At 38.9% G+C, this 23,354-nt stretch overlaps 1 protein-coding gene across 1 annotated transcript; it reads right to left on the bottom strand.

Moving 5' to 3' along the window:
* Positions 1-1,503: 1,503 nt before the first annotated feature.
* CPB1 (carboxypeptidase B1) lies at positions 1,504-22,388 on the bottom strand. Its single transcript, XM_009959092.2, has 11 exons — positions 22,318-22,388; positions 22,136-22,211; positions 20,353-20,477; positions 17,818-17,917; positions 16,249-16,350; positions 14,772-14,873; positions 12,211-12,321; positions 12,022-12,112; positions 11,094-11,296; positions 2,793-2,877; positions 1,504-1,691 (listed from the first exon to the last, which is right to left on the bottom strand). The coding sequence occupies exons 1-11, from the start codon at positions 22,386-22,388 to the stop codon at positions 1,504-1,506; spliced, it is 1,254 nt and encodes a 417-aa protein (XP_009957394.1).
* Positions 22,389-23,354: the final 966 nt, after the last annotated feature.

Below are 23,354 nucleotides of genomic sequence, written 5' to 3'. Positions count from 1 at the left end.
ACATGTTTGGCCCTGGCCGGTATGTTCTGTTTACATCCTGTGCTATTTTTAGTAAAGTTGATTATCCTTCCCCCCACTTCTGTTGCAAAACAGAATGACATGTCTTTTTACTGCTACATGCTACTTTCACACATAGGTTCAGTTTCACCAGTGATCAAAACCAGATGGTTCAGTCGTGTGTGAGGACTAGTTTACTCTGAGTGCTGCTGGGCTGATTGGAGTGGGCTAGTGGATATGTTCCTTTCTCTTTCTTATACATGTAAATGAAAGTGTCGTTTTAAGTTGGACCTTGTCTTTTAGTTTCCCTCCACAGAGAAGAGGCAAAAAAGGAGAACACATAGTTTTTGACAGGTCTGAAGTTGGTGATTTTCTAGGGAGAACCATTTTCTCTGTAAGATGCATTTCATGGGCTGTTTTGAGTGCATCAGCCAGGGACCTGCCAGAAATAGTGCTAATTCCAGGAGCATCAACAGCCAGCAGAAGTCTCAGCGCTTCCAGCAACGTCAGGGAGATCGGCCAGGTTCTGTGTTGACATAAGGTTTTTCCCTTCTTTCTGCAGAGTGTGTCCCATATTAGCCAAGCCCTGAACAGCATTCATAAATGCCAAACACATTTTCTGCAGCTGTATGAGAAAGCTGCCCAGAGTGGCTATTTATCACTCCCACTCACTCTGACCCACTCAGACCCACATTACCTGTACAGAAAATTGATCGGGAGGGGATAATTCTTTGCAGCTTCTCATGAAAGAAGCAGTGAATCATTTATCACCAGACTTAGTCTTTATGGCTGTTTACGATTCTTCCGCTGACAGTAGGAACATGTGGGGCCCCAAGAAGTATCAGGACTCTGAGAATATTTTGAGAGACGCTGCTGTAGTGAGTGTGAGAGCCTCAACTGCAGGGTAGTTTATAGCATGATTTGTATCAAGTCTTGGTCTTTAAAACTGACAGTAATTACAAGCGTTAGCACTGAGTTCAGACTGGACTAGCAGTGGCCTCAGATCCAAGCTAGTTTTCGGTGATGAGGCAGATCCAGGGTGGGTTTTGAGAAAATTCACAAGAGCACATCTCAGCTAACAGTTTTAAAAGTATGTGATGTGAATTTTTCCTTGCTGCTGTTGCCATTAAGGTAGTGAATGGTTGGATGAAAGGCATTTATATGAATCAGCTAGCTGTTTTCATGCTGTTTAGTATTCAGGCTGTATAAGTTCTAATGCTCTGCCCTTCTGCTGTGTGTAAAGATAATTTTAATCATTAAGTCAACTTTTACCTCAAGTTGATTAAGCTTCTTGTGCTCTTTGTTTTTAGACCTCCCTGACCATATCAGTTGCCTTAATAAAAGATATAATTTCTCTTGACAAACTTGTAGTTCTATTGACCTACGATAACTACAGATATGTCTAAGAACATTAAGTAAAGAGAAATGAAAACCTATTGTTAGGGAAGAGTAAAAAGGAAGGCATCTTTGAATAAAGGCTTCTTTAATAGTTTTTAGAACTCTATTCTAATACAAGTGCTCAAGGACATAATTGGCAATATATTTAACAGCAAGTAAAGTCTCTTCACAGGTTGGCTTTATCTGAGATTCAGGGAGAATAAAACCGTATCTACCAGTGTCTCGGAGCTCAAAAGTGAAAGAGTACTTGATGCCTTGATCGTAAGCCCAGTCATCAGAGCCCCCTGCAGCAGGATCTGTTGATAAAGAAATAAAATAAAGCTTAACTGGAAAATTGTGGCTACACATTGACATGTGATATACTTTGGAGTCAAGTCACATAGCCAGAAATGCAGAAAGAAGAGATAAAAAGGAATATTCCTTTGCTCCTGCTCGTGGAAGAGCTTCTATGATTTTAGGCCATTTGTTAGCTTCGTTCCAGCTGATACGTGCAAGACAATGTAAACAAGTTAAACTCCCTCCGTGTCAATGTTATGGGGAGACCATGGGAAGGATGTCTAAGGAATAGGAGAATGGCATGCTTGCATGGAGTTGTTTAGAAGGATTTGGTAGCAGAAGCAAACTCCTCTCACTAGGTAGCTTTTTGAGGTTCATACAGATCTGAAAGAACTGCAGATCTGAGATTTCAGCTCAATCTTTTTCTTCTGGACAAATGGTACCCTCCCTTTCCAGTGCATTGGTACAATGAAGGCAGTCTCTTTTGCTAAGGCAAGAGCTGCCAGAATTGCTAAGCATCACCAAAACATTTTTAAAGGAAAAATCTCCATAAATATTCTAAGAATTGGGAGAAACTCTTTAAAAAAAGTTCTAGATTTGGCAACCTCAGCTCGGCTTTTGACACTGCAAGGGCCATATCCTATCAGCTGAGTTCCCGAGAAGGGTAGAAGAATGGAATTGTAATTAGTACATTTCTCAGACTGTAATGCAAAGGAAAGGAAATAATTATATGTGTTGCTAGAGTGGTTGAAGCCATTCTTTAGGATTCATGCTATCTTTTCACTTCGACTTGGAGATACTGGAAATGCAGAAAATCTTAGGTCAAGATTTTTGTGTTTAAATTTAAGCTGTGTGTGATTTAGGAATTCATGCTATGCACATGAATTCCTGAGCACTTTACCACATCACTTAACCTTTCAGGGGGTCACACACTCCCTGGGATCCTTGAGGAATATCATCCCATATTTCAGAAATGACAGATTCCATACACCTCTGAGTATATGCATGAGAAGAAAGAAGGGGACTACTTAGGAAGAGGAACAAGAATCACTAGAAAACTGCATTTGACAGTCTCAGTAGCACTCACTATAGATGGCTAGTATATTTAGGCCAGTACTTACAGATTGCTGTAGCTCCTGGGCCATATGTGTATTTGGTATTATACAAACTGGCCAGCTGTTTGGATGCAGCATGAGCAATGGAATTCTGCAGGAAAAGAAGAATGATAAATGCATATTTTCTGAAGCTTTCTGAGTGAATCTAAGGAAAAGCATTGTTGAATAAGCTGAAATACCATGCTTGAGAAGTTCTTCTTATTTGAGAGCGTTGTTCATCTCTCAGAATGACTAGATGTCAGTAGCTGACAAAGCACAGCTTGTCCTGTTGTTACGAGAAAAGCTTACCGGTAAAGAACTCATTCTCCAGACTTTAATGGAGTATAGTCCAGTCTGTGTATTGCTCTATTGATGTACAGCCTGCTGTATAGTCCAGTCCAGTTTAGATAGGTAAGGGGACAATAGGTAACAGGATTTTCTGTACTCAGAAGAAACTTGTACAAGATTAAAACTAAATAAGGAATCTTATTTAGAGATGAGAGATTCTTAGAGAATAGTAATAATTTGGTACAGTAAATTGTGGACATAAAATGCTCTTGCTTTTCCTTCTATTCATGCAGCTATAAATTCAGAGCAGAGGCAGCGTAGTCAGTGGAGTTGAACACTGATACAAGTGGAAGCAGATTAAGGTCTTGTCTTATATTAACAGCTAGAAAAGGCATAAATTACCCTGGAACCATATGTAGTCTCATTAATTTAAATTCATTTCCTGTACACAGAGGGACTCATTCAACTCCCACTGCTTTCAGGGAGGGCTGGATCAGGACCATCGATAATACTCTGAAGCTTTGTATGTTTGCATTAAGGAAAATTACAGACTTGTCTTTGGAACGTGTGACTTTTCCAGTTCTTCATTATACAGTGCGTTGGTAATAAAACATGAAAACTATTACTAACAGATGATAAATATGAATGTTTTTTGAAAGCAGATGTTCAGTATAAGAATAAGCAATGGGTTGCCATATCTTTCTTTACAGCTTGCAGCTGAATGGCTTACTATTCCAGGAATTTCCTAAAGCCCCTACTTTCTCTGTAGGTTATACTCTGGCTTACTTCCCAGTGGAAGATATATTGTAAAATATTCTCTGTTCACCCTTATGCTTGAAGCGTTCCTGTGAATTGCTTGAAAAGGCATATTGGACAACATGTTTAGAAAATCTTCGGTGAGACAGCTCTCTTGGCTTCTACAAAACAGCATCAAATGTGTTTGCATTAGCACTGGCAGCACACGTTATTGCAGAATTGCAAGTGTTTCTCCATTCCCAAATGTGGGATTTTGAACCTTCTAGAATTATAGGAGTTTGCTGTAGGAATATGTAGTCGTTTAGCACGTTAAGCTATTTAAACAAGACAGACCAAAGAGTATTTGGAGCTTGTCCTTCCACCTATAACATTGGCTGTAACCGAATGTGAGGTTTGGTGTCTGGCCTCTCTATTGTCCAAACACAAGCAATTGTAAGAAGAAAGTTGTTGCTTTGCATTTCACAATCATGGATTCAGAGCAATTGGGGTAGCTGTGCTCTCTGCAGTGTTGTTTTTTTTTTGTTTGTTTGGCTGTTTTTTTTAATCCCTTAACAAGCTGATTTTTCTAAAATCCATAGTAATTTGTAACACATTTTGAGGGAATTGTAGAGGATGGAGACTACTATCTGCTAGTTTTCTTTGGTCATCTTTTGTTTATAATATGTCAGCAGCTGAGATTGAGTCAAATCTCTCATTAGTAAATGAATTTTTTCTTCCTTTTTTCAAATATATGCAAAGTGAAAATGAAATTTGGAAAGATAGTCTGATACTGCGTATGGACCCTTTGGTAACTAGTATTTGTTCTCTAGTAAACTGCATGGTACGGACAACGGAACAGCAGAGCTGCTCTTTGGGGAGAATAGGGCATTCCTTTCACTCTGCTCCCAGATGATGGCTTTAAATCATGCCAGAACAGATACCAGAAAAAGTATATCAGAAAGTCTTTTTACCTGAGGGGTTTTTTTATTATTGGCCAGGAAGTTGTAAAAAGAGAGATTTGTAGAAAGAGCAGTTAAGATTTCCAGCTGTTAAGAGCCTGGAATCCAAATAAACAACTTCCTCAAGCTCTCCAGGTTGGACATCAAGGTACTGTGTTAAATGACCCTTTCTAAGTGAAAAACATGACTGAGAATTTGTGACTTCATCATGAAACGAAACTTTTATCAGGAGTTTTGATATCTGATTTTTTTTCCATTAAGTGACTCTACCATTTGCTTTTCTAATAGATTTATAGTCCAAAACTAAAGGTAAAAAAGATATTTCAACTTTATAGGAAGTAAAGTCACCTCTTAATACTACTACTACTAGTAATATAGTAAAAATTAAGTAAATACTGGTGAGTATAAATACAAATTAGGAGGAAATTTTTTTGTTTTTTTAAAACCATTCATAAAAAGGAAATAACATGAAGATTTATGCAGAGGTATATAAACAATGCCCAACATTTTCCAAAAAGGAAAGTGATATTTAGCTCTTGAAAGGTGGTTTGGATTTTCAGGCCTGTATGTTTGGAATACAGCTGCAAGGAGAAACATTGGTATCTTTTTGACCTCTTTGCTGTTGAGTGATTTTCTAGATCTCTGCACAACTGGCTTAGCTGAATTGTCTGGAGTTTGTTTGGGTTTTTTGTTTGTTTGTTTGTTTTGTGGTGGTTTTTGTTTTGTTTTTTAATTTTACTGTTAAGAATCCTCTTCTTGCAAGGAAAATTTTGCTGAGAGTTACAGTGACAGAGAAACAACTGGTGCCCTGAAGTCCTAGAAATTACTCCAAATTAATACCTGGTATCTGGGAGCAGAAATGGCTTTTCAGTGTCTGACTTGCAGCTGAACTCGCAGAGCTGGTCATTTCAGCAGAAGGTAGTATTCCCTCCGCTGATCACCCATCTGTGTTTACATAGCAATTACGAATATTTCGCTTGATCTTGTGTACAGAGCGCACGGGCCAGTGATACAGCAGAGCTGTGTTCTCGGTTGCCATTATCTTACATAATTCACAACATTTAAACCTATTTTTTTCAGCTATTATGTTTTAATGAAAGATACGTTACCAGCCTCTCTTTCTCACCACATCTGGAGTTTTGAACTAACAAGATAAATAATCAGGCTAAGCACCTTCTGTGTGTTAATAGGCAATTTTTTTGAGAGCATTTCCCTCCTTTTACTCTTCTATCATCAGGCTAGATTTGCCAGTGGATTGTGGCTGTTTAGAAACACTTCAGGGACGTTGATTATACAGCTGCTGCATGTGGACAACTCCCTTTGCCCTCACCATCTGACAGTGATCTGGAGAAGCATTTTCACTGATTGACTGGACCTCTTGCTCTCTTCCCTCACTGGACTGCAAACCAATTTGCCCGAGGCCGAAAACTGTATTTTCACTTCACCTCGGTCTCATGTGCTGCTTAAGTGACCCTCAACTTCCTTTGTAACGAAGTCTGAAAATGTGGTATTTGCAAAGTTAGCTTTAGCCAAGTGAGGCTAAACTTCTGAGGCTTCTTGTTTTGCCAATAAAAACAGACTCCTCTCAAAAGAGTCCACGACTGATGTGTAATTTAGTTTACAATTCTGTTGTTGCTCACAGTTAAGCATGTGCCCCAAGAGTCCATGGAATCCAGCCAAGTGGAGGACTTTAGTATACTGCTGCTTTTTTTCTTTGCAAGCCTGTTTCTCTGTGGCAGTCTCACAGGGTGTTTAAGAAATCGATCCCTGGTGAGAGGGTTTCCAGTGTGACTGAGCTAAGGTCAATGTGCCCTACACCTGTTGGACACCTGTCTGTCAGCCAGATTCATACGTAAGCTTCAACAGGAAGATGCTGCTACTGAAAACATCCTTTTCACGATTGTAACACTGTCAGTACAGAGCAGTTCTGTTGTGGGACATCTGCTGTGACAAACTTGGAGGAGGGGCTGTGAAGCCAGTTCCAAATACTGCTTTTCTGCCCGCTTTCCTGTTGGTTGTGCTTCCCAGTTGAATTTAACAATATTTACTTGTAATAAGTAGTACAGTCACAGGAGTTTGCAACAGCACAGGTACAACAACAGCATAGGCTGCAACTCCTCATTGGTACATACGAGTCTCTTAGATGATAGGAATTTTGCTGTTAAAAAATTCTTTCCCACAGGTCTTCATATATCTTAAACACATTCAGGAATAAAGTCAGGAGTGAAAAGACTTTGCTCCCAAACATCAGATTAAATAATCAGACTGATATTCACAAAGTCACGCAATATATTTGAAATTCACTCTTCTTGCACAGACTCTGTGCGTATCTCCGCTTTCTACTACATCCTATTTTGAGCACTCCAGAGGAAATGAAATGCTAGACCAACCCTATATGGAAGGTGAATATGTTTCAGTGAGCTGAAACAATAACCAACGTGGCCAGTGTGCATACAGGTAACAGAAACTGAAATCAGTGTCTAGAAAATTATCTTGGGTTGTAAATTAATATAATATTCTGCAGCCTGCTAAACTGAAATAATACACGTACATCAATCTGACAAAGAGTATGAGCTGGCTGCAGACATGTATTTGGCACTGAATTTGTTGTTTAACTGAGACATGGAATTGAACCTGGAAGGGAAGAAAGGGCACAATGCACATTCCTCTGCTCTATAAAATCACAGTTCAGAGCCAATTCAAATACAAACAAGAATTGATAAAGCTACATAAAGCATGGGGTGACATAATAGGAGGCTAAGGCCAAAATATGAACTGATTAAAAAATATGGTCTGAACTGTTTATGAAAAGTGTGATTAAATACAGAGTTCTTTATTGCAAGAGGACAAAAATGTGAATAGTAAAACAAGGATGAAAAGAATCTTTTTGGGGTGTGGAGAGATACTGGTGTTGCCAAGCACGTTTTTTGATTGTGAAAAGCTAATGCTTCTGTTGTCTGTAGGAGAGGGATTCAAGTGTGCATTCTGTGTGCAGGGTAACACTCAAGGGTATAGTAAATAATGAGTCAAGAGGATTATGAAGCAGGCAAAATGTGATTCACCAAAAGGAGTACATATTTCTTTCAGGGTGTCATTAAAAGAATATTGTGTAACTTCTGAGAAATTCCTGACCTAGATTTTCCTGTCTTGGGTGTTTTTATTTTTGTTTTTCAAGTATTGTTTGGGTAACAGTGAGTTTTGAGCAACACGCCCAGGAGGGGCAGGGGGCAAAACAAAACAACAACCCTGATTAATGGGAGAAAAGTTTTGGGAAAACCCTTGTGAGCTGTGGGGTTGAGATCCTCAGAGATCCTCTTGCATCTAAAGAGAAGAGTGGGAAGATGTGGGAAGGAGGGGACATGTGTGGCTTTCATCGTGTTTTACAGCCATGGGCTGGGGGTTGTTGAGGGGTGGTTCTAATCCCTGACTTAAAGTAAGTTACAATAATTTGAAGTTGTTCTGGTTTGTGATAGCAATGCAGTGGAGCATAAAGGATGCCCGGAATTCTTAGAGTGCCCTGTTCTACCCGAGAAGCCAAAACCAGAACAGTTTTATGCCTTCTGGTGATTTCTTGAGGCTGAACAGAAAAAATCTTTTGAGCCCCAAGGAAGCGCTGTTCAGTATGCTTGCAGGAAAGGAAGGTACAAGCATTCTCCAGATCTCTCTCTTCTGCAGACTTAGTGTCTTCAATCTCAGATTACTCAATTTTTTTTGCCCTTGTATATCTCAAGACACTGGAACGCAGCATAAACCCCGTGGTATTATGCTACCTTTAACTAAATACAGTGGAACAAATTGTTGTTAATGATAAACAGACATGTGAGGTTTTGTTTAAGCACATGTCCAGTTGCTCACTGAAAGAGATAAAAAATTGCAACTATATTTCCTTTAATTTATTAGATCTGTCAGAGTAAAAAATAGTATCGAAGATAATGGCACTATAAATTTTGCTTCTTCATTTGCAAAATGATTTATGATACTTTTATTTGCCCAAACAATCTCTGTTAAAAGTTGAGATTCTCATTCTTCAGCATTTCTCTGAGTTCTAAATCTAGACAGAACTTTTAGACATGAAACACAATTGGCATACCAAAAAATACCTCTTTTTGTAGCTGTCTCATTTCAAGGAAGTACAATTGTTGATCAAAAATCTTAAATTTTCTTTAGTCACAGCTTAAACGAATGTGTTTTAATTATTTGAAGTAACCTGAAAAGTTGCACTTTTGAACCTGACCGAGAGCCTGTTGAAGTCAATCTTTTTATGTAATTCACTGACATTGGAGTGAATTAGGCCCTTTCCATTTAATTATCCCAGCTACAGGCAATGTTGATTGGGTGATACACTGAACTCATTTTCCAAAAGAAGGGTTTTTGGCAAGAAGTCTTCCCTTGTTAAAATCAGATACTGCACAAGTTGAACACCTCTAGGATCCTGCTGTCTTTTTGTTGGGATCACCAGTAGAGGAAATATTTTCCCTTAATTAAGACGTGAAAAACACTCATAAGGTCACCTTGTCATGGTGGTGTGATTTGTGATTGCTTCATAGTGGAAAACAATGGAACTCCTTCTGGGATCAGTGTGCCAAATTTAAAATATAGGATAAAGTGAGATCAGAAAGACTGACTTACAAAGTGAAATCAAATGGTTGAAGAGAAATAGATAGCCTGCATTCCTAAGCTCTTTGTTTGTTATGCTGAATGCTAATAGCAGAACTGTCCTCTATGTTATGAAAGTAGAGGTTTTATTGATAAAAATTGTAGAACCTTAGTATGGATGATTCATTAAATTTTACTATGCATTAATATAGAACACTGATAACATAAAATTTTAATTTAGTAAAATAATTTGAAAACCTAGAAAAGCACATAGGTTTTTTCTTATTGTTAAGGATTGTTTTAATAATAAGCTGTTAATGTAAACTTTTTCCATTTAAAACTGAGAAACATGCTGTACTTTTAGTTATGTTTCATCACATTTGCTCTTGATTCAAAAAATTGGGCAGAATGTCATGCAAATTTTTAACATGGGGGAACTCTGTGATCTTAACAATAAAGTAGCTTCAAGGGTTTTGTGTTATTTTATTACTTTATACTGAACTGCAATGTGTGAAATGTGAATCTTTTCTAAAAACTGAAGACAACAAGTTACTACACTTCCCTGGAATAATTACAACTCAAAATTTCTGGAATATAAATTAAGAAAACAAAATCATCATCTTAATTTCATCTTCTCTTTTAAGCTTTAAAAAATGTAACAAGAAATTTCACTGTTGGCCCCAGGTTGTATTTGTGTTTCAGAATCATGACATCTATTTGGGAGCACTCATAAATCTGTCAAACCTGTACAGCAGAGCAACACAGTGTTGTTGCCTTGGGCTTTTGGCAGCATCCAGGAAAGAGGGGGAATCAAGATTTGTTTGTTTTGTTTTGCTATGTTGTTTTCCCTGCCAACAGCTTCTAATTGCTAATATGCCAGAGAACTGAAGTAATTTTATTATTCATGATTGTTGATTTTTTGCCTTATGCTTACAACTTTTATGCGCACTTAATAATTTTAACCCCTCTCTCTGTTTTTGAGGATAAAAAAATATATATTCCAGGTTGTCGTTGTCTTACTTAAATGTCATTAGGGTGTTGCCTTTCTCTAGGATGAATAAAAGAGACATTGTCCTTTAAAACACCACATTCATCCTCTCCTCTTCCAAATAAAAGGTATGGTTGAATCCAGGCCAGTTTAGAAAGGCCTCAGAACCAAAACTTTTTACCTGTTTTGTATCTAACTGTTTTTAATTATACTTTTGACAAAAACTGCCTTGTTGTCTTGAACCTGTGATGATAAGAGTTTCACCATTTTACTTCAGTGAGAACTAAGGTTTGGTAGGAAGTGGTAGACAGAGATCCTTGTCTGCTGTTAATGATACCAGTTCAGTCGTTTCATAGCTATTACGATCTGTCAAGCAGTTAGAAACATTATGCCCTGTAAGTCAAGCTATGTAATGTATTAAAGCTACACATATAGCAACCTCTTGAGTCAGGAAGAAGCAGTGCTGCACAGCAGAGTGGATTTCTGTACAGCATGACTGGAAGACAAACCTGACCTTGTGGTAAATTCATTGTGTACGTGGAAATGAAATAAGGCGCTTAAGTTTATCCAGTGCTTGAACTATCTTGAAGCTATCATAGTTTACCGTGTTCTTGCTACAAAAGACTGAAGTTTTTTTCAAAAACTGGCAGTAAAGATTCTTTCCAGATGTTAAAGAAAGTGCTTGAAGTTCAATGGACCTAAATAGCAAGTGATTATTTTTACTTATTCTTTTCATTATGTCAAAATGTGAAAGAGACTTACCAGTTCCTCGTAATTCGATGGTAATTTGTAAGTATATGAATAAGGAAACAGTAGCAGCTGGGAATAGGAGTGAATTGTCAAGTACGCCCTGATTGTAGAAAGATGTTCACGAATAAAATCAGCCAAAGCCTTGGTCTCCTTTTCAGACTCAGGTGCGGAGCCACAGTAAGTGGGATCACAGGGTTTGTTTGATGCCCCAAGAGCTGGGAAGAAAGGTGAATTTAATGAGTATTTAATGAAAAAACTTTGTTGTTAGGAGAGTCATGTTATACCACTTTTGTAGATAAGCCTTGGAAATCCTACTGACACACATGCCCTATCAGAGGAGAGAATATTATATTGCATAGTTATGACACTAGACAACATGACATAGCATTAAATAAACATGCCCTGTCCAGTGTGCATAGTTGGAAGAACATGAATATTGATGTAAAGCCCTATAATATGTAAGTGATTCAGGATATTGACTTGCTTCAGTACTTAACAGTCCTCTCCTTGAACATCTCCCCCATTTCTAGCATGCTTCCAGGAAACAGCCAAGTGGCAACCACTCAAAAGAGAACCCTCTCCATCGAGTGAAACCAACCAAAAGAAAACTCTTTTGGTTTCTGTTCTGAACTCACAGAAGTGTGTGTGTGTATATATGTATATGTGTTTGTAAGTATATATAGGCATGTATGTGTGTGTGTGTATATATATATATATACGCTCATAGAAGTAGCCACACTGATGTCACTAGTAACCAAAGTCTGGGTTTTGCCCAAAACTGCTCCAAAAATTGAACACGAGCTACTCCTTGATGCTATACTGGTGGTCTTCACTCAAGCTTGAGCTGGACCAACCATCAGGTAGGGAAAATCCACAATTAAGTATCTTGGCTATTGCACCTCTGTATGATTTCTTGCAGCTATTGTTAGGAGACACTTACTGCACCAGCCAGCGTTAAAATTCCTGTTGGGATCTGTGCCAATGCAATGGCTACCAGCATTTTTAGAGCGTGTCTTTCTCCACATGCGGTTCTGAAATAGAATGGTGAAGCATAGATCAAAACTAGGAGAAAGTTCTAACAGTTGGCTTTTCCAGCAATACTACTCTTAAGAAAGAAGAATGTACTTACATCTGTCCAAGTGTAAACGTAACCGTCAATATTAACGACAGGCAGAACATAGAAGTCCAAGCTGTTGAGAAGTGTGGTCATGGCAGTATCTTTTCCATAGGTCTCAACGGCCTAGTTGGAGAAAAGCAGAAAAAGCTGATGATGCCTTCGTACATCTCTATCTCCTGAGTGTATTTAAAGGCCTGGGTCTGAATCAGGAACGAATGAATGTGGTGGGCAAAGTCATCCAAGTCATTCCACCACATGAGATGGCAGCTCTGTGATGTTACAGGTACTTAGAGGGTTTACACTGGCTGTCCTGGTTAGCTAGGCAATGTGGCCCTTGCCATAGCTGGGCTGGATGTTCAAAGGGAGGGTGCACTCTACACATCATGCAACTGATGCTAGGTGGAGTAACTGGGTTGCACTGGTCACACAAGTGACTCGTATAGGAAACGCCAGTCACCCCACTCAAACCACACTGCTGTTAGAAAGCCATCTCATTCTCATAAATAAATTATATGGTAAAGCAATGTTAATTTTGAACTTGATAGTAAATCACCAGAAAGAGTTTCCATGTACTAGCTTCTTGTTTACAGACAGAGCAAAGTTCCTGTCCATATATTCTTCCTACATCCTGTCACCTTAAACATTTGGGTTTAATTTATGTGAGAAGGAAGAATCATTATTCCAACTTTTTATATTTGTTGTACAGAGAAATTTCATCAATAACCAAAATTATAGAGAATATTTTCAAAGTACATCCTTACACATTTCCAGTCATAATACTGTAGATGCACATACTCATAGGGAGGCAGATTTTTCCCTGCACTTTTCCAGACGTATACACTGAATAACAAATATAAGAACTCCTGCCATAAACCTGTATATCCTGATAGTTCATGGCTTGGCACTTTGTATGCCTGTTGACAAATTTATATCAGTGTCGAGGGAGCATGCAATGATTATGGAAATTTGCTCTAGGAAGTGTTTTCCACCCATGTCTCTGCACAGATATAAAGGACAAAACACAGGGAGCAATGCTATGGAGAAAGGCATCTTTTGTCCTGTAACTAGCAAGTGGGAAGGTTGGATATAGAATCTAGAAAAGCATTGTCAGATCACTAGAACTGACTTTTTCCTGGTTTATTTGTTTGGGGTTTTTGTTTGGTTTTTTGTTTGTTTTCCTGGAGATAAATGTAACAATCCACCTTGCCCATGTTTTTCTGTATTTTTTTCTTTTTTGTCTAGAAGCAATCCCAAGTGAACCACTGATGATGCCGAGAGCTGTACTTATAAGACACCTCTGCCTATCCACACTTGGATCCACTGACCAGAGCCACCACAGGTGTCAGGTGTATCCATGAATTAAGTGACCAGACAGTGAAAATGACAGCTGCAGTGACGTGAATTGCTAAGAGAAAAATGGTAGCACATACTGTCTGCAGCCTTATTAGGAGATAATGAAATCACATTCCCCTTGACTCCACTGAGATGTCACTTTCAATTTCCACTGCTCCCTACACAAAACCGCATGGCTGTCTGCTAAGACTGGAGATTATACTTGCCACCAGTGCCTCTGCCAGAGCAGCTCACTCATGTACTTTGGCTTTCCTTTACTTGGATTGTAAATCCCAGCTGCTGCTTCTGGGTTCAGCTTGCTTTTTTAGTCTTCAAGCAGGAATTACAAAGTTTGAGATTCAACCAGTGAGTTGTTCTGCTAAGTTGGCTGATCTCCCCTCACTGAGGGGGAATACACCTCTTCTCTGTAAAGAAGACTGTGCAGCATTTGGTAACTCCCACCTGCTTTATATTGGTGATGAGGAGAAGGAAAAGGCAAAGGACGTAGAATGGTTTAATTCAAGACCTAAAGTATCCCAGCCTGAAGTGAAGATAATTTCACCTGTGCAGCTCTTTCCTGAATACGGTTTCATGTTTTAGAAACCATTCTGTACAACTTGAAGTGGTAGCTCAAAGGGATATGTATGCATTTCCCTTTTCCTGAGTGGAGTTTAGGGAGCTTCATGTATAGTCTTCCTCCTTTCTTGGTACATTTCCTCAGTGCATTCTGTGCTTAGCTGAGGGTAGGTATCCACCTTACTGAGTAAAGTCGGTTGCAGGGAATGCAGCACTTGACACTGTAGGAGGACAGTTTTTCCGATGTGCATTCAGGTTCCTTCTGATGTGCCCTTGAATTTCCTTGTTCCTTACTCCTTCTGACTACGTTAAGAACATGACTGTGTTTATAGTATTACTAGACCTGTTTGCTTGTCTCTCACCTTTCTCTGACTACAGGTCCAAAAAGGAATTTATAGACTGTAAGTAATCTTGTAGTTGTCAATATCTTTTACACATGCTTTCAGGTAGTCTTAAGCTGCTGAAAGATTACAGGTCCAGCCATTAAGATCTGGTTTAAGTAGTTATGCCCTAACCATCAGGTGAGAGAAGGGATGTGCAGACAGGTATTTAGAGGTAAAATGGCAACCTGCAGTGGCCTCCCTCAGCTCTTGCTGCTCATTTAAGATTTTCTTAAACAGAGTTGCATTTAGAAAATATTTTTTTTCGTCATTAAGCTTACTGACTTCTTTCACAAACCACTGGCAGAAAGCAGGGGAGATCCACTCTCTTGCATGGAAACCACAATCCATAAAGATGGCCTTCTTATTTGGACCACTTTTTCCCATCTAGGAAAAAAAAAAAAAAACAAAACCAGGAAAACACAGATGTTGAACAAAATAATTTGTACACAGAAGAGCTTGCTGACCTAAAAAGTCAAACTTTCTACAAAAATAACATTCCTTGATTAAATGGAAATCTATGGAGTGTTCTCAGCTGTAGCTGGCCATGATAGTCAAGCTAAAATAATAGACTCTTCATAATTTCATTTTTATTAATGTAATCTTCCCACCCTGCCCACCCCCATTATTTGATTATTCTGCACTGTTGATTTATTTCCTGTAGTGTCTCTAAGAGTTGATCTTGTTTGTTTGAATGATGTATTATTGCAACTGTTCATGCAATTTTGGGCAAGTAATCTTTATCCTTTCACCTTTATTTAACTCATTATATCTTATTTATTCATAAGAGTTACGTCAAAAAAATTGTCATGGTTTAACCCCAGCCAGCAACTAAGCACCACATAGATGCTCACTCACTGCCCCCACTCACTGCCCCTACCAGCAGGATGGGGGGAAGAGAATTGGAATGGTAAAAGTGAGAAAACTCATGGGTCGAGATAAGAACTGTTTAATAATTGAAATGAAATACAATAATAATAATAGTAGTAGTAGTAGTGAAACGGAAAATAACAAAGAGAGAGAAATAAAACCTAAGAAAGACAAGTGATGCAAATGAAAACAATTGCCCAGCCAGTCCCTGAGCAGCAGCACCCCGGCCCACCTTCCCCCAGCTTCATATGCTGACCGTGACACCATATGGTGTGGGATGTCGCTTTGGTCAGTTGGGGTCAGCTGTCCTGGCTGTGTCCCCTCCCAACTTCTTGGGCACCCCTAGCCTCCTCACTGGTGGGGTGGTGTGAGGAGCAGAAAAAGCCTTGACTCTGTGCAAGCGCTGCTCAGCAGTAACTGAAACATCCCTGTGTTATCAATGCTGTTTTCAGCACAAAGCCAAAACATAGCCCATACTAGCTACTGTGAAGAAAATTTATTCTACCCCAGACAAAACCAGTACAAAATCATATACAATGAAGATACAAATACATTTGTTGCCTATTGCTAGAGGGACTGACATTTATAGATCCTTTTAGAGTAAACAAGTTTACAAACAACAGATGGAGACAACATAAAAGTAGATGATCATTCAAATAGCTCTCAGGAGTGTGGTTGAATTTATGTGTCTGAACTTCCAATAATTTGTTATGCCCCTTTTTAAAAGAAAATCTTGAAAGTGGAAAAAATCATAGCAGTAGAGAACAAAATGTATTAGATTTTCTGCAAAATGTATATTACTATTTTAGCATCATTGGTGTTTTAAGAGACATCATAAGCTTGTGGAGGTTACTAGAGTAAAAGTCTGGCACAAAGAAATCAAAGCACTTACTTTGAGAAGGTACATTGGCCGTCCTTCGTATGTTTCCCCAATTACACTGCGAGAGACAAGGTCTGGGTTCTGAGCAGCAACATCAGCAGTCCAAGCAGCTATCTGTTTAATAAGGAGGTTAAATTTACTATGTCTTTGTTCCTCAGGTCCAGACTAATTAATTCACAGACTTCAAGCCACAACAGTCCTTCTAAGCATCTAACTTGACCTAATTAATACAGTTGGTAGATTTTGAAGAATTAATTCCTACTTGTACTAGAGCTATATATCTAAATTAAGATTTTTCTAGTATGAATTTATCTAAACTCATCATTGGAGTATGGCTGGTGCATTACAAAAGCCTATGTAGTTAGAACCTTGTCACCCCTTAAACTCTCTTAACAAAAGAAAACTGTTTTTCTTGTTAGCTAGATTGAATGCCTTAAATCTTCTAGTAATGTTTTTCAGTTTCATGGCTCTTTTATTCATCATCATTCTTGAATTCCTGACAGAAGTGCTGGGCAGGGATTTGTAGGAACAGTCCACGAATGCCAGATACAAAAGAAAGAATATCTCCTTCATTCTATTTATTATTTAAAGGATGTAATAACAACCTTGATTTTCTTAATATTGGAGCAGATTCCCTTGTTACAGGTGCCTTCAGAAGCTCACAAAAAAGTTGTCACATCCACACAAAAAAGCGTTTCATGCCCAAAGATCTATCTATGAGCTGAGAAAAAGACAGGAAACAACAGACAGGTCTAGACAAACTGTCAAGGTAATACTAGAAATAATGGTTGACATTATGGATGTTGGTGGTTTTTTGCATGCCAGTAACCTTTGCAGAGTCAGAGGAGCTTTTGTTCTTATTTTTAAATAGCCTTGTAAAAGGAGAATTTATTATTTTTTTTAAGGAGAGTTCTCGTGTAAGAAAATTGATTTGTTCTGTATACGTTCTATAGATACCAGCTGGAGAGGAAATACAGATTTTCTTCTTTGAAAATGTAACAGGTGCTTAGTGGGCAATGATCAGCTCAAAAATGAAAGATTTTTGCAAGGAAAGACATGAAAGGGAGTCAATTTTTTAAAGTATGAGAACTGTGATGCAATGTATGATAAGGAGCCGCTGCAAAGATGTGGAGTGACATGGTCAAGATTACATGTCAGGAAAAACGAGCATGGCTGTGAAAAAAGGAGGGAGGAGAGGAGAGCTTACGGTGGAAGATGGAGAGCTAAAATTGGGGCAGGGAATAGAATCGAGTTTTTTAGCAGAGGAGACGAGAGAAGGAGTAAAAAGGAAGGAGCAAATTAGTAGTGAAGCACGTCAGCCTGGTCATTGGATTTCTACGAGTTTCTTTGCAGCACTGGAAGCAGAAGTAGAGGAAATAGTTGTAGGGAGATGGGTTATACAGATTAACTCGGTAATGAGCAATAAAGTAGAAAATGAAGGAGAGTTTGGAGAAGGAGCTACCATGTTAATGGATGGAACAGAAGGGGAAAAGGGAAGAAGGCTGGAAGCATAGAAGAAGCTATTTTGACTACCAAGGCTAAAGTACTGAGCTGATAAAGTGGTAAAATTCTAGACTTTACCGTTTCCCAGTTGTTGTACTTTTCATAGCTGTGCGTAGTGGTACGAGCTTTGCTGTCGAACTGGGCATCCAGTGCAGCCTGCAGGTTGTCAATCAGAACTCTGCAATGAGGCACCATGAAAAGCGTAAAGAGAAACGTGCAATTTGCTAGCAGGAAAGCAGGCGCCAGGTAGACATTTCAGGGTCTTCCTGGAATTAAGACTACATGGGTTGTGATGTGAAACGTAGGGAATGGATTTATGCAGTTGAAAATATGATATATTAGGTTCAAGTTTCAACCTACTTTCTGCCTCAACCTTGCCACCAGAACAATCAGGGAGCAATAGGTTCCTCCCAATTAGCATCTGCCTACTTACTCTCATACTAACAAACCTCCAGGGTGGCAACAGTTTGTTTTAAGAAGAGTGCTAATGCTGAGACAGAGTGTGTGCAGAAAATGAGCTCTGGGCTGACCTTATGTTGCCAGATTGCCTCTGCCTCAATAGGAAAGGGCCCTCTCTTGAGCTTATGGCACGGCAGGAGTTAGACTGCAGCAATGTAATACTCCCACGCAGCAACCCAGAGATGTTTGCCTGATGAAATTCTCTGTCAGACCAAGCTTCCAAAATTTAAGTGTGGTTTGACAAGCTCTATTGCAGGTGGCATTATCCATCCTCCAAACTACTTTACTGCACGTGAGGTGGGCTATTGAAGTAGAACACACAACGGCAAGAAAACCCCAGCATCCTGTCTGGGTTGTTTGAATTTCTCCTGTTCATTTTTCCCTGGGGCTGACACAAAGGCACAGCTCATCGTCAAGCATACTCTTGAGGACATTTTGCTTATATTTCAACCTTGGTTATCAAAAAATGAAGTCTTTTTGTTTTTCCAGTGTTTGTCTTAACATTCTTACAAATCTTTCTCACCCAGGGTATGTCCTTGATCATTTGTGATTTGGATAGAAGAGCAGGAGGCCAGTTTGTGAGGCACCAGCCTTCAGAACAAACACTGCAAATGACTACATTGACATGATGTCATGACACTGCAGCTGCACTTCAAAAGGCTTGTAATGGCTTGGGTTGTCACAAGGACACTCCACTCAAGTTTGTCAGGGACGCCTTCCAGACATTATGGCCTTTGTTGCAAGCAAAAGATTAGTGCATGGACCTGAGGGAGTTCATGAATATTATAGGAAAAACTAACACATGTAGAGTAACTCCTCCTTTGCCAAAAAGGAAATTCCACTGAAATTGGATTCCTGTGCTGTATGTGGACTGTGGCATTATTGAAAACAATTTCTTCTAGAATGTTTTCAGATTCTGTTTCCCCAGCAGCATCCAAATCAGCCATGGTTAACGTAAGGCCAGTAAGTTTAGGGATGGATTATCCTCAGATTTAGCAGACCAATAAAGTTATGTTTCATGAGAACTGTGTGGTGTCCAATGAAGGAGTTTGGTCTGGTGGCAACAACAATGTAGCTGAGAGACAAAAACTCTTCACTCGGTCAAATGAAGTCATAAGAATTTGATCAAGTAATACTGACTTTCAGTGTCTGAGTACATGATATTGACAGACTATCTATTACACATCAAAGAGGCCTGATAATCAAGCTGGGCTGAGCCAATTTGCAATGCTTAAATTTAGGTGGACCTAAAGGAGAAATGAAGAGAGACAACCACACTCCAGTCCAGCCCAAAGTCAACTTCTCATCCTCGGTTAATGCTTGCCTCGTGACTGGAAGATATGAAGTATAAGCAGTTACCTGGTCCTGCTCTTTAGTCCTTACTCTCCCATTAGTGCTACTCGCTACAATGCTTCTGTCTCAGGGATGTGTAATGTGGCTGTGTGGTCTATTCCCTCTGCTTATGCTGCAGTTGCATTTGGTCATGGAAACTCAGGATTTTTTTGCTTCTGGGTAATATATTTACAAAATATTTAAGCCAATTAAGAGTTCTCTTTTTGGAGAAATCCTTGCCAGGGATCTGCTGTGTGACTTGAGAAAGTCCAAGGCTGTCTTGGGATTCCCTTGGCCCTTCATCTGGCAACTATCTTCTCTTTGTCACCAGTTATGTTTTTTTTGCCCCTCTAGCTGTCGTTCTGCAGCTTAGAGAACTTAGTGGGGAGGCCCTCATGGTGGCCCTTGGGACTCACCATTTTCTGGCTTCAGTTCCCTGATACTATCATGCACACCCATCTGGTATACCTTCTGGCTCTTTCCAGAACTTTGCTGCATCTTGTCTTTAGTGGGAAACCTTTCTTGTTCCCTTTGTACTCCAGCCTTGAGTACTGCAGTGAGCTTTCACCTCAGGGAGATTCCTGGTAGTAAGTGTTTACTTCCTGTCTCTTACCTCTATCAACATTTCACCGCACCCCTTTAACGCAGAGCAGCTACAGACCATTTGAACTGCCATAGGGAAGCTGAACCCAGTAGAGCCATCCACAGGAGGGATGAAGTTTGTGGCAGGTAGATTAGTTGACCAATATGAAAAGATCAAACACATTTTCCCCAGTGTTTAATCTCCTTCCATTCAAAATATGGTAGTGACAACAGACTTACCTATACTCCACTCCACTTTCTTTCAAAAGATCTTCAACCTCAGAAGACTTGTCAGCTTCAACTCGGAAATCAGCTTGCATTTTTGGCCTTACCAGTGTGACAGAGTCTGGCTGCCAAAAGTCAACCTGAAAGAAGGCCGAATAAATACATAAACAAATAAATACATACATTGGGCTGTGATTTTTAGGTGGGTGTATGTGTGATGGTGATATTGATTATAATTAATATAACAAATTTAATTCCCATCCTATTACACTGACCCAACCTTGCTTACCAGAATTATCAACCTAAATTTTAACTGGAAATTGATTAAAAAGATTTTATTAGGCCCTGCAATTTATATGGCAGAATTCTGGAGATGACAGTGACATTTTCACAAATCCCAAGTATTCTGCAGCATCTGAGTGCTTACAGACTGTGAATATTATAACTATCTTCACAACTTCTTTCATTCTTTGTACAGGTTTCATTGGAGGTTTCGCCGATAAGCATTAGACAGAAATGGGCTTCTGACTTAGTAGCAGAGAGACAATACGTGAATACTTTACACAAATCAGCTGGGAAAGACTGTTGTCTGTGTGAGTGCTCTTAAGACTCAGTTCACTAAAGTTGGTAGGAGGAACCTGTGCCTTTGGAAGTTGTTTATTTCAGGGTGGACAAATGACAGCACTACTACCGTGTCCCATATTTTTGCTGAAGTCAGCTTCCAGAACTCTGGATTTCGCACCTTATTAAAGGTGAATGAAAGCAAAGCTGGTTTGCCAGCCTAATGCCTTTTCAGACTTTCATCTCGTGAATGTAAAGGAAATTGGGGCTGGTGGGGATATTCATGAACTATGTGTCTTCAAGTGAGATAACTAATCCAGAATATACTACTACATCAGTCCAGACTGATTGCTTTGTATAACAATGGTAGTTCAGGGATCTTTGTTTAAAAGAAAAAGAAAACAAACAATCCGTTTATACTGCACACTTAAAAGAAAGCATGGTATATTCATTTTCTTAATATTGGCAGCACCATTCCAATAGTATCTTCTACAGAATACTGTTCCAGCATGCTATACTATCCTGTTGATGATAGTTCTCCACATCTGTACTTCATTAAAAATACCATCCTTGTATCCTACAGATAATGGCGTCTTTTTCACTAACAGCTATTTTACAACATCAAAGCTGAAGAGAAATATTGAAAACACATTTGCTGTCTTTATTGTTTTTCCTCATGTCATTGTGTCATCATATATCTACATCAAGGTCAGTAAGAAACATGCAGCTTGGTTGGAGAGAAAGGAAGCTTTAAAGAAAAGTCAGAGAAGAAAAGATGACATATGAGACTAGGGCCAAATAAAGTTCAATTTGTTGGGAGTATGGATTTTTAGATTATTTACATGAGCAAAATGTTTTGCCTATAATGGTGAAATTTCTGGTAGTTGGTAGTTGGAATTTCCATGTTTTATCTAATACATTCTTGAAAGCACCCCATACTGAATACAGCATTTCAGATTAACTTATTCTATTAATAAATTCTGGTGAGCACTTTGATATTTAGACTGGGTTAACCAGACTTTCTAGGAAGGTATTGGAATGGATTTGTATAGCTCTGTCTTATTACCTTGTCCTGTTCCTTATGAAGAAACACTCCAGTTGACTTGAATGGAATCAAGATTAGGTCTTTAATTCAGTAGCGTGATTTTTTTTTTTTTTTTTTAAGATATATGTTAGTTGAACAAAAGGAGAAATGTTCCTTTCAAATTAAATATAGCCACCTCCCCATGTTTTTTACCTGCATGTTGCTAGCAAGGGAATTGATGATTTCCACCTGCTTATCATTCTGTGGAATCACACGAAACACCTTCTGCCTGAAAGGGGAGAAAAAGATTGGATTTGAAATAGGTAAGTCAATTAAAAGACTTTTGCTCACACAGAAGAAATTGTGCAAATATAAAAACTGATGTCTGTTCTTACCTATCAAAGGCAAGATCCTGCAGGTGAGCAGAAACAGCTGCAGCACCTGCGAGAACCAAGAGCGCCCACATCTTTTTTAAAGAAAAACACCCCAGGTTTTCTATTCTTCTATGCTGCTTTTATAACCTGTTTTGTCCTCTTTTTATCAATTATACACCAGAACAACCCACTGATCAACTCGTAGATTATTCCATTGGCCTTGTTTTATTTGCATACTATTTATAATGTCTGTTTTACTCCACACCTGTGAAAACAGCTGAAAGTCTCAAGGGGGGCTGGCTAAAGAATCTTGCTACTTGAGCTGGATAAACTCTTTATATGAAAAAAAGAATTTAATTTACTTTGTTCTTTTCTGTTGTGTGTGAATTTTGATTAAAATTGTTTTTGCAATCATTTGGTTGCTGGATTACAAACTTTATAATACTTTATTGTTACCTCATGCAATAGAAGATGTCTCTCGGGTGTTGCAGTGTGACTGGTCTTAATTGCACAGTGTTGTTCCTCTTCCTGAATAATATGTGGCTAACTCTGACAAAGGAAGAGGGAACATAGTTGGGATGTACCAATTATCTTTTTTTTTTTTCCCAATAGAGAAGTACTGAACTTGTTCTTTTCTCAGTCACTTCACTGAAACTTATGAGTGTTAGGCGTTTGCAGAACTAAGAGTGTAGAAGTTTCTAGTCACAGTAGAGTTGTACATATACTCCACATAATACATTCATTGATTCTTGCATATTCTCTGATTCAATCATGTAAGGATCAGAGGTAAATATCTTTTAAGTTAAGCACTGCTGCGGACATTACATGTAGGCCAAGAAGATCAAATGAAATGTAGCCACACAAAAGCATTTTTAGCTTTACCTTTCATGTTGTGCCTAAACTATTTGAGAAACAATAGTGTGTTTGCATCACTGCACTTGCATCTGTTTAGTTTTCATTAATGAGTACTTGGCATTAAATGTAATGTTAATTGTCTGTTGATGCTGTGTCCTGAGGTGACTGATGTTTTCGACAGGAAGCCTCTAAAAGAATCAGTG

The sequence above is a fragment of the Leptosomus discolor genome, chromosome 7, assembly GCF_034619465.1.
Source record: "Leptosomus discolor isolate bLepDis1 chromosome 7, bLepDis1.hap2, whole genome shotgun sequence".
Classification (NCBI taxonomy): Eukaryota; Metazoa; Chordata; class Aves; order Leptosomiformes; family Leptosomidae; genus Leptosomus; species Leptosomus discolor.
Note: the sequence above shows the minus strand (reverse complement) of the source record. Positions and strands in the feature narration are given on the sequence as shown.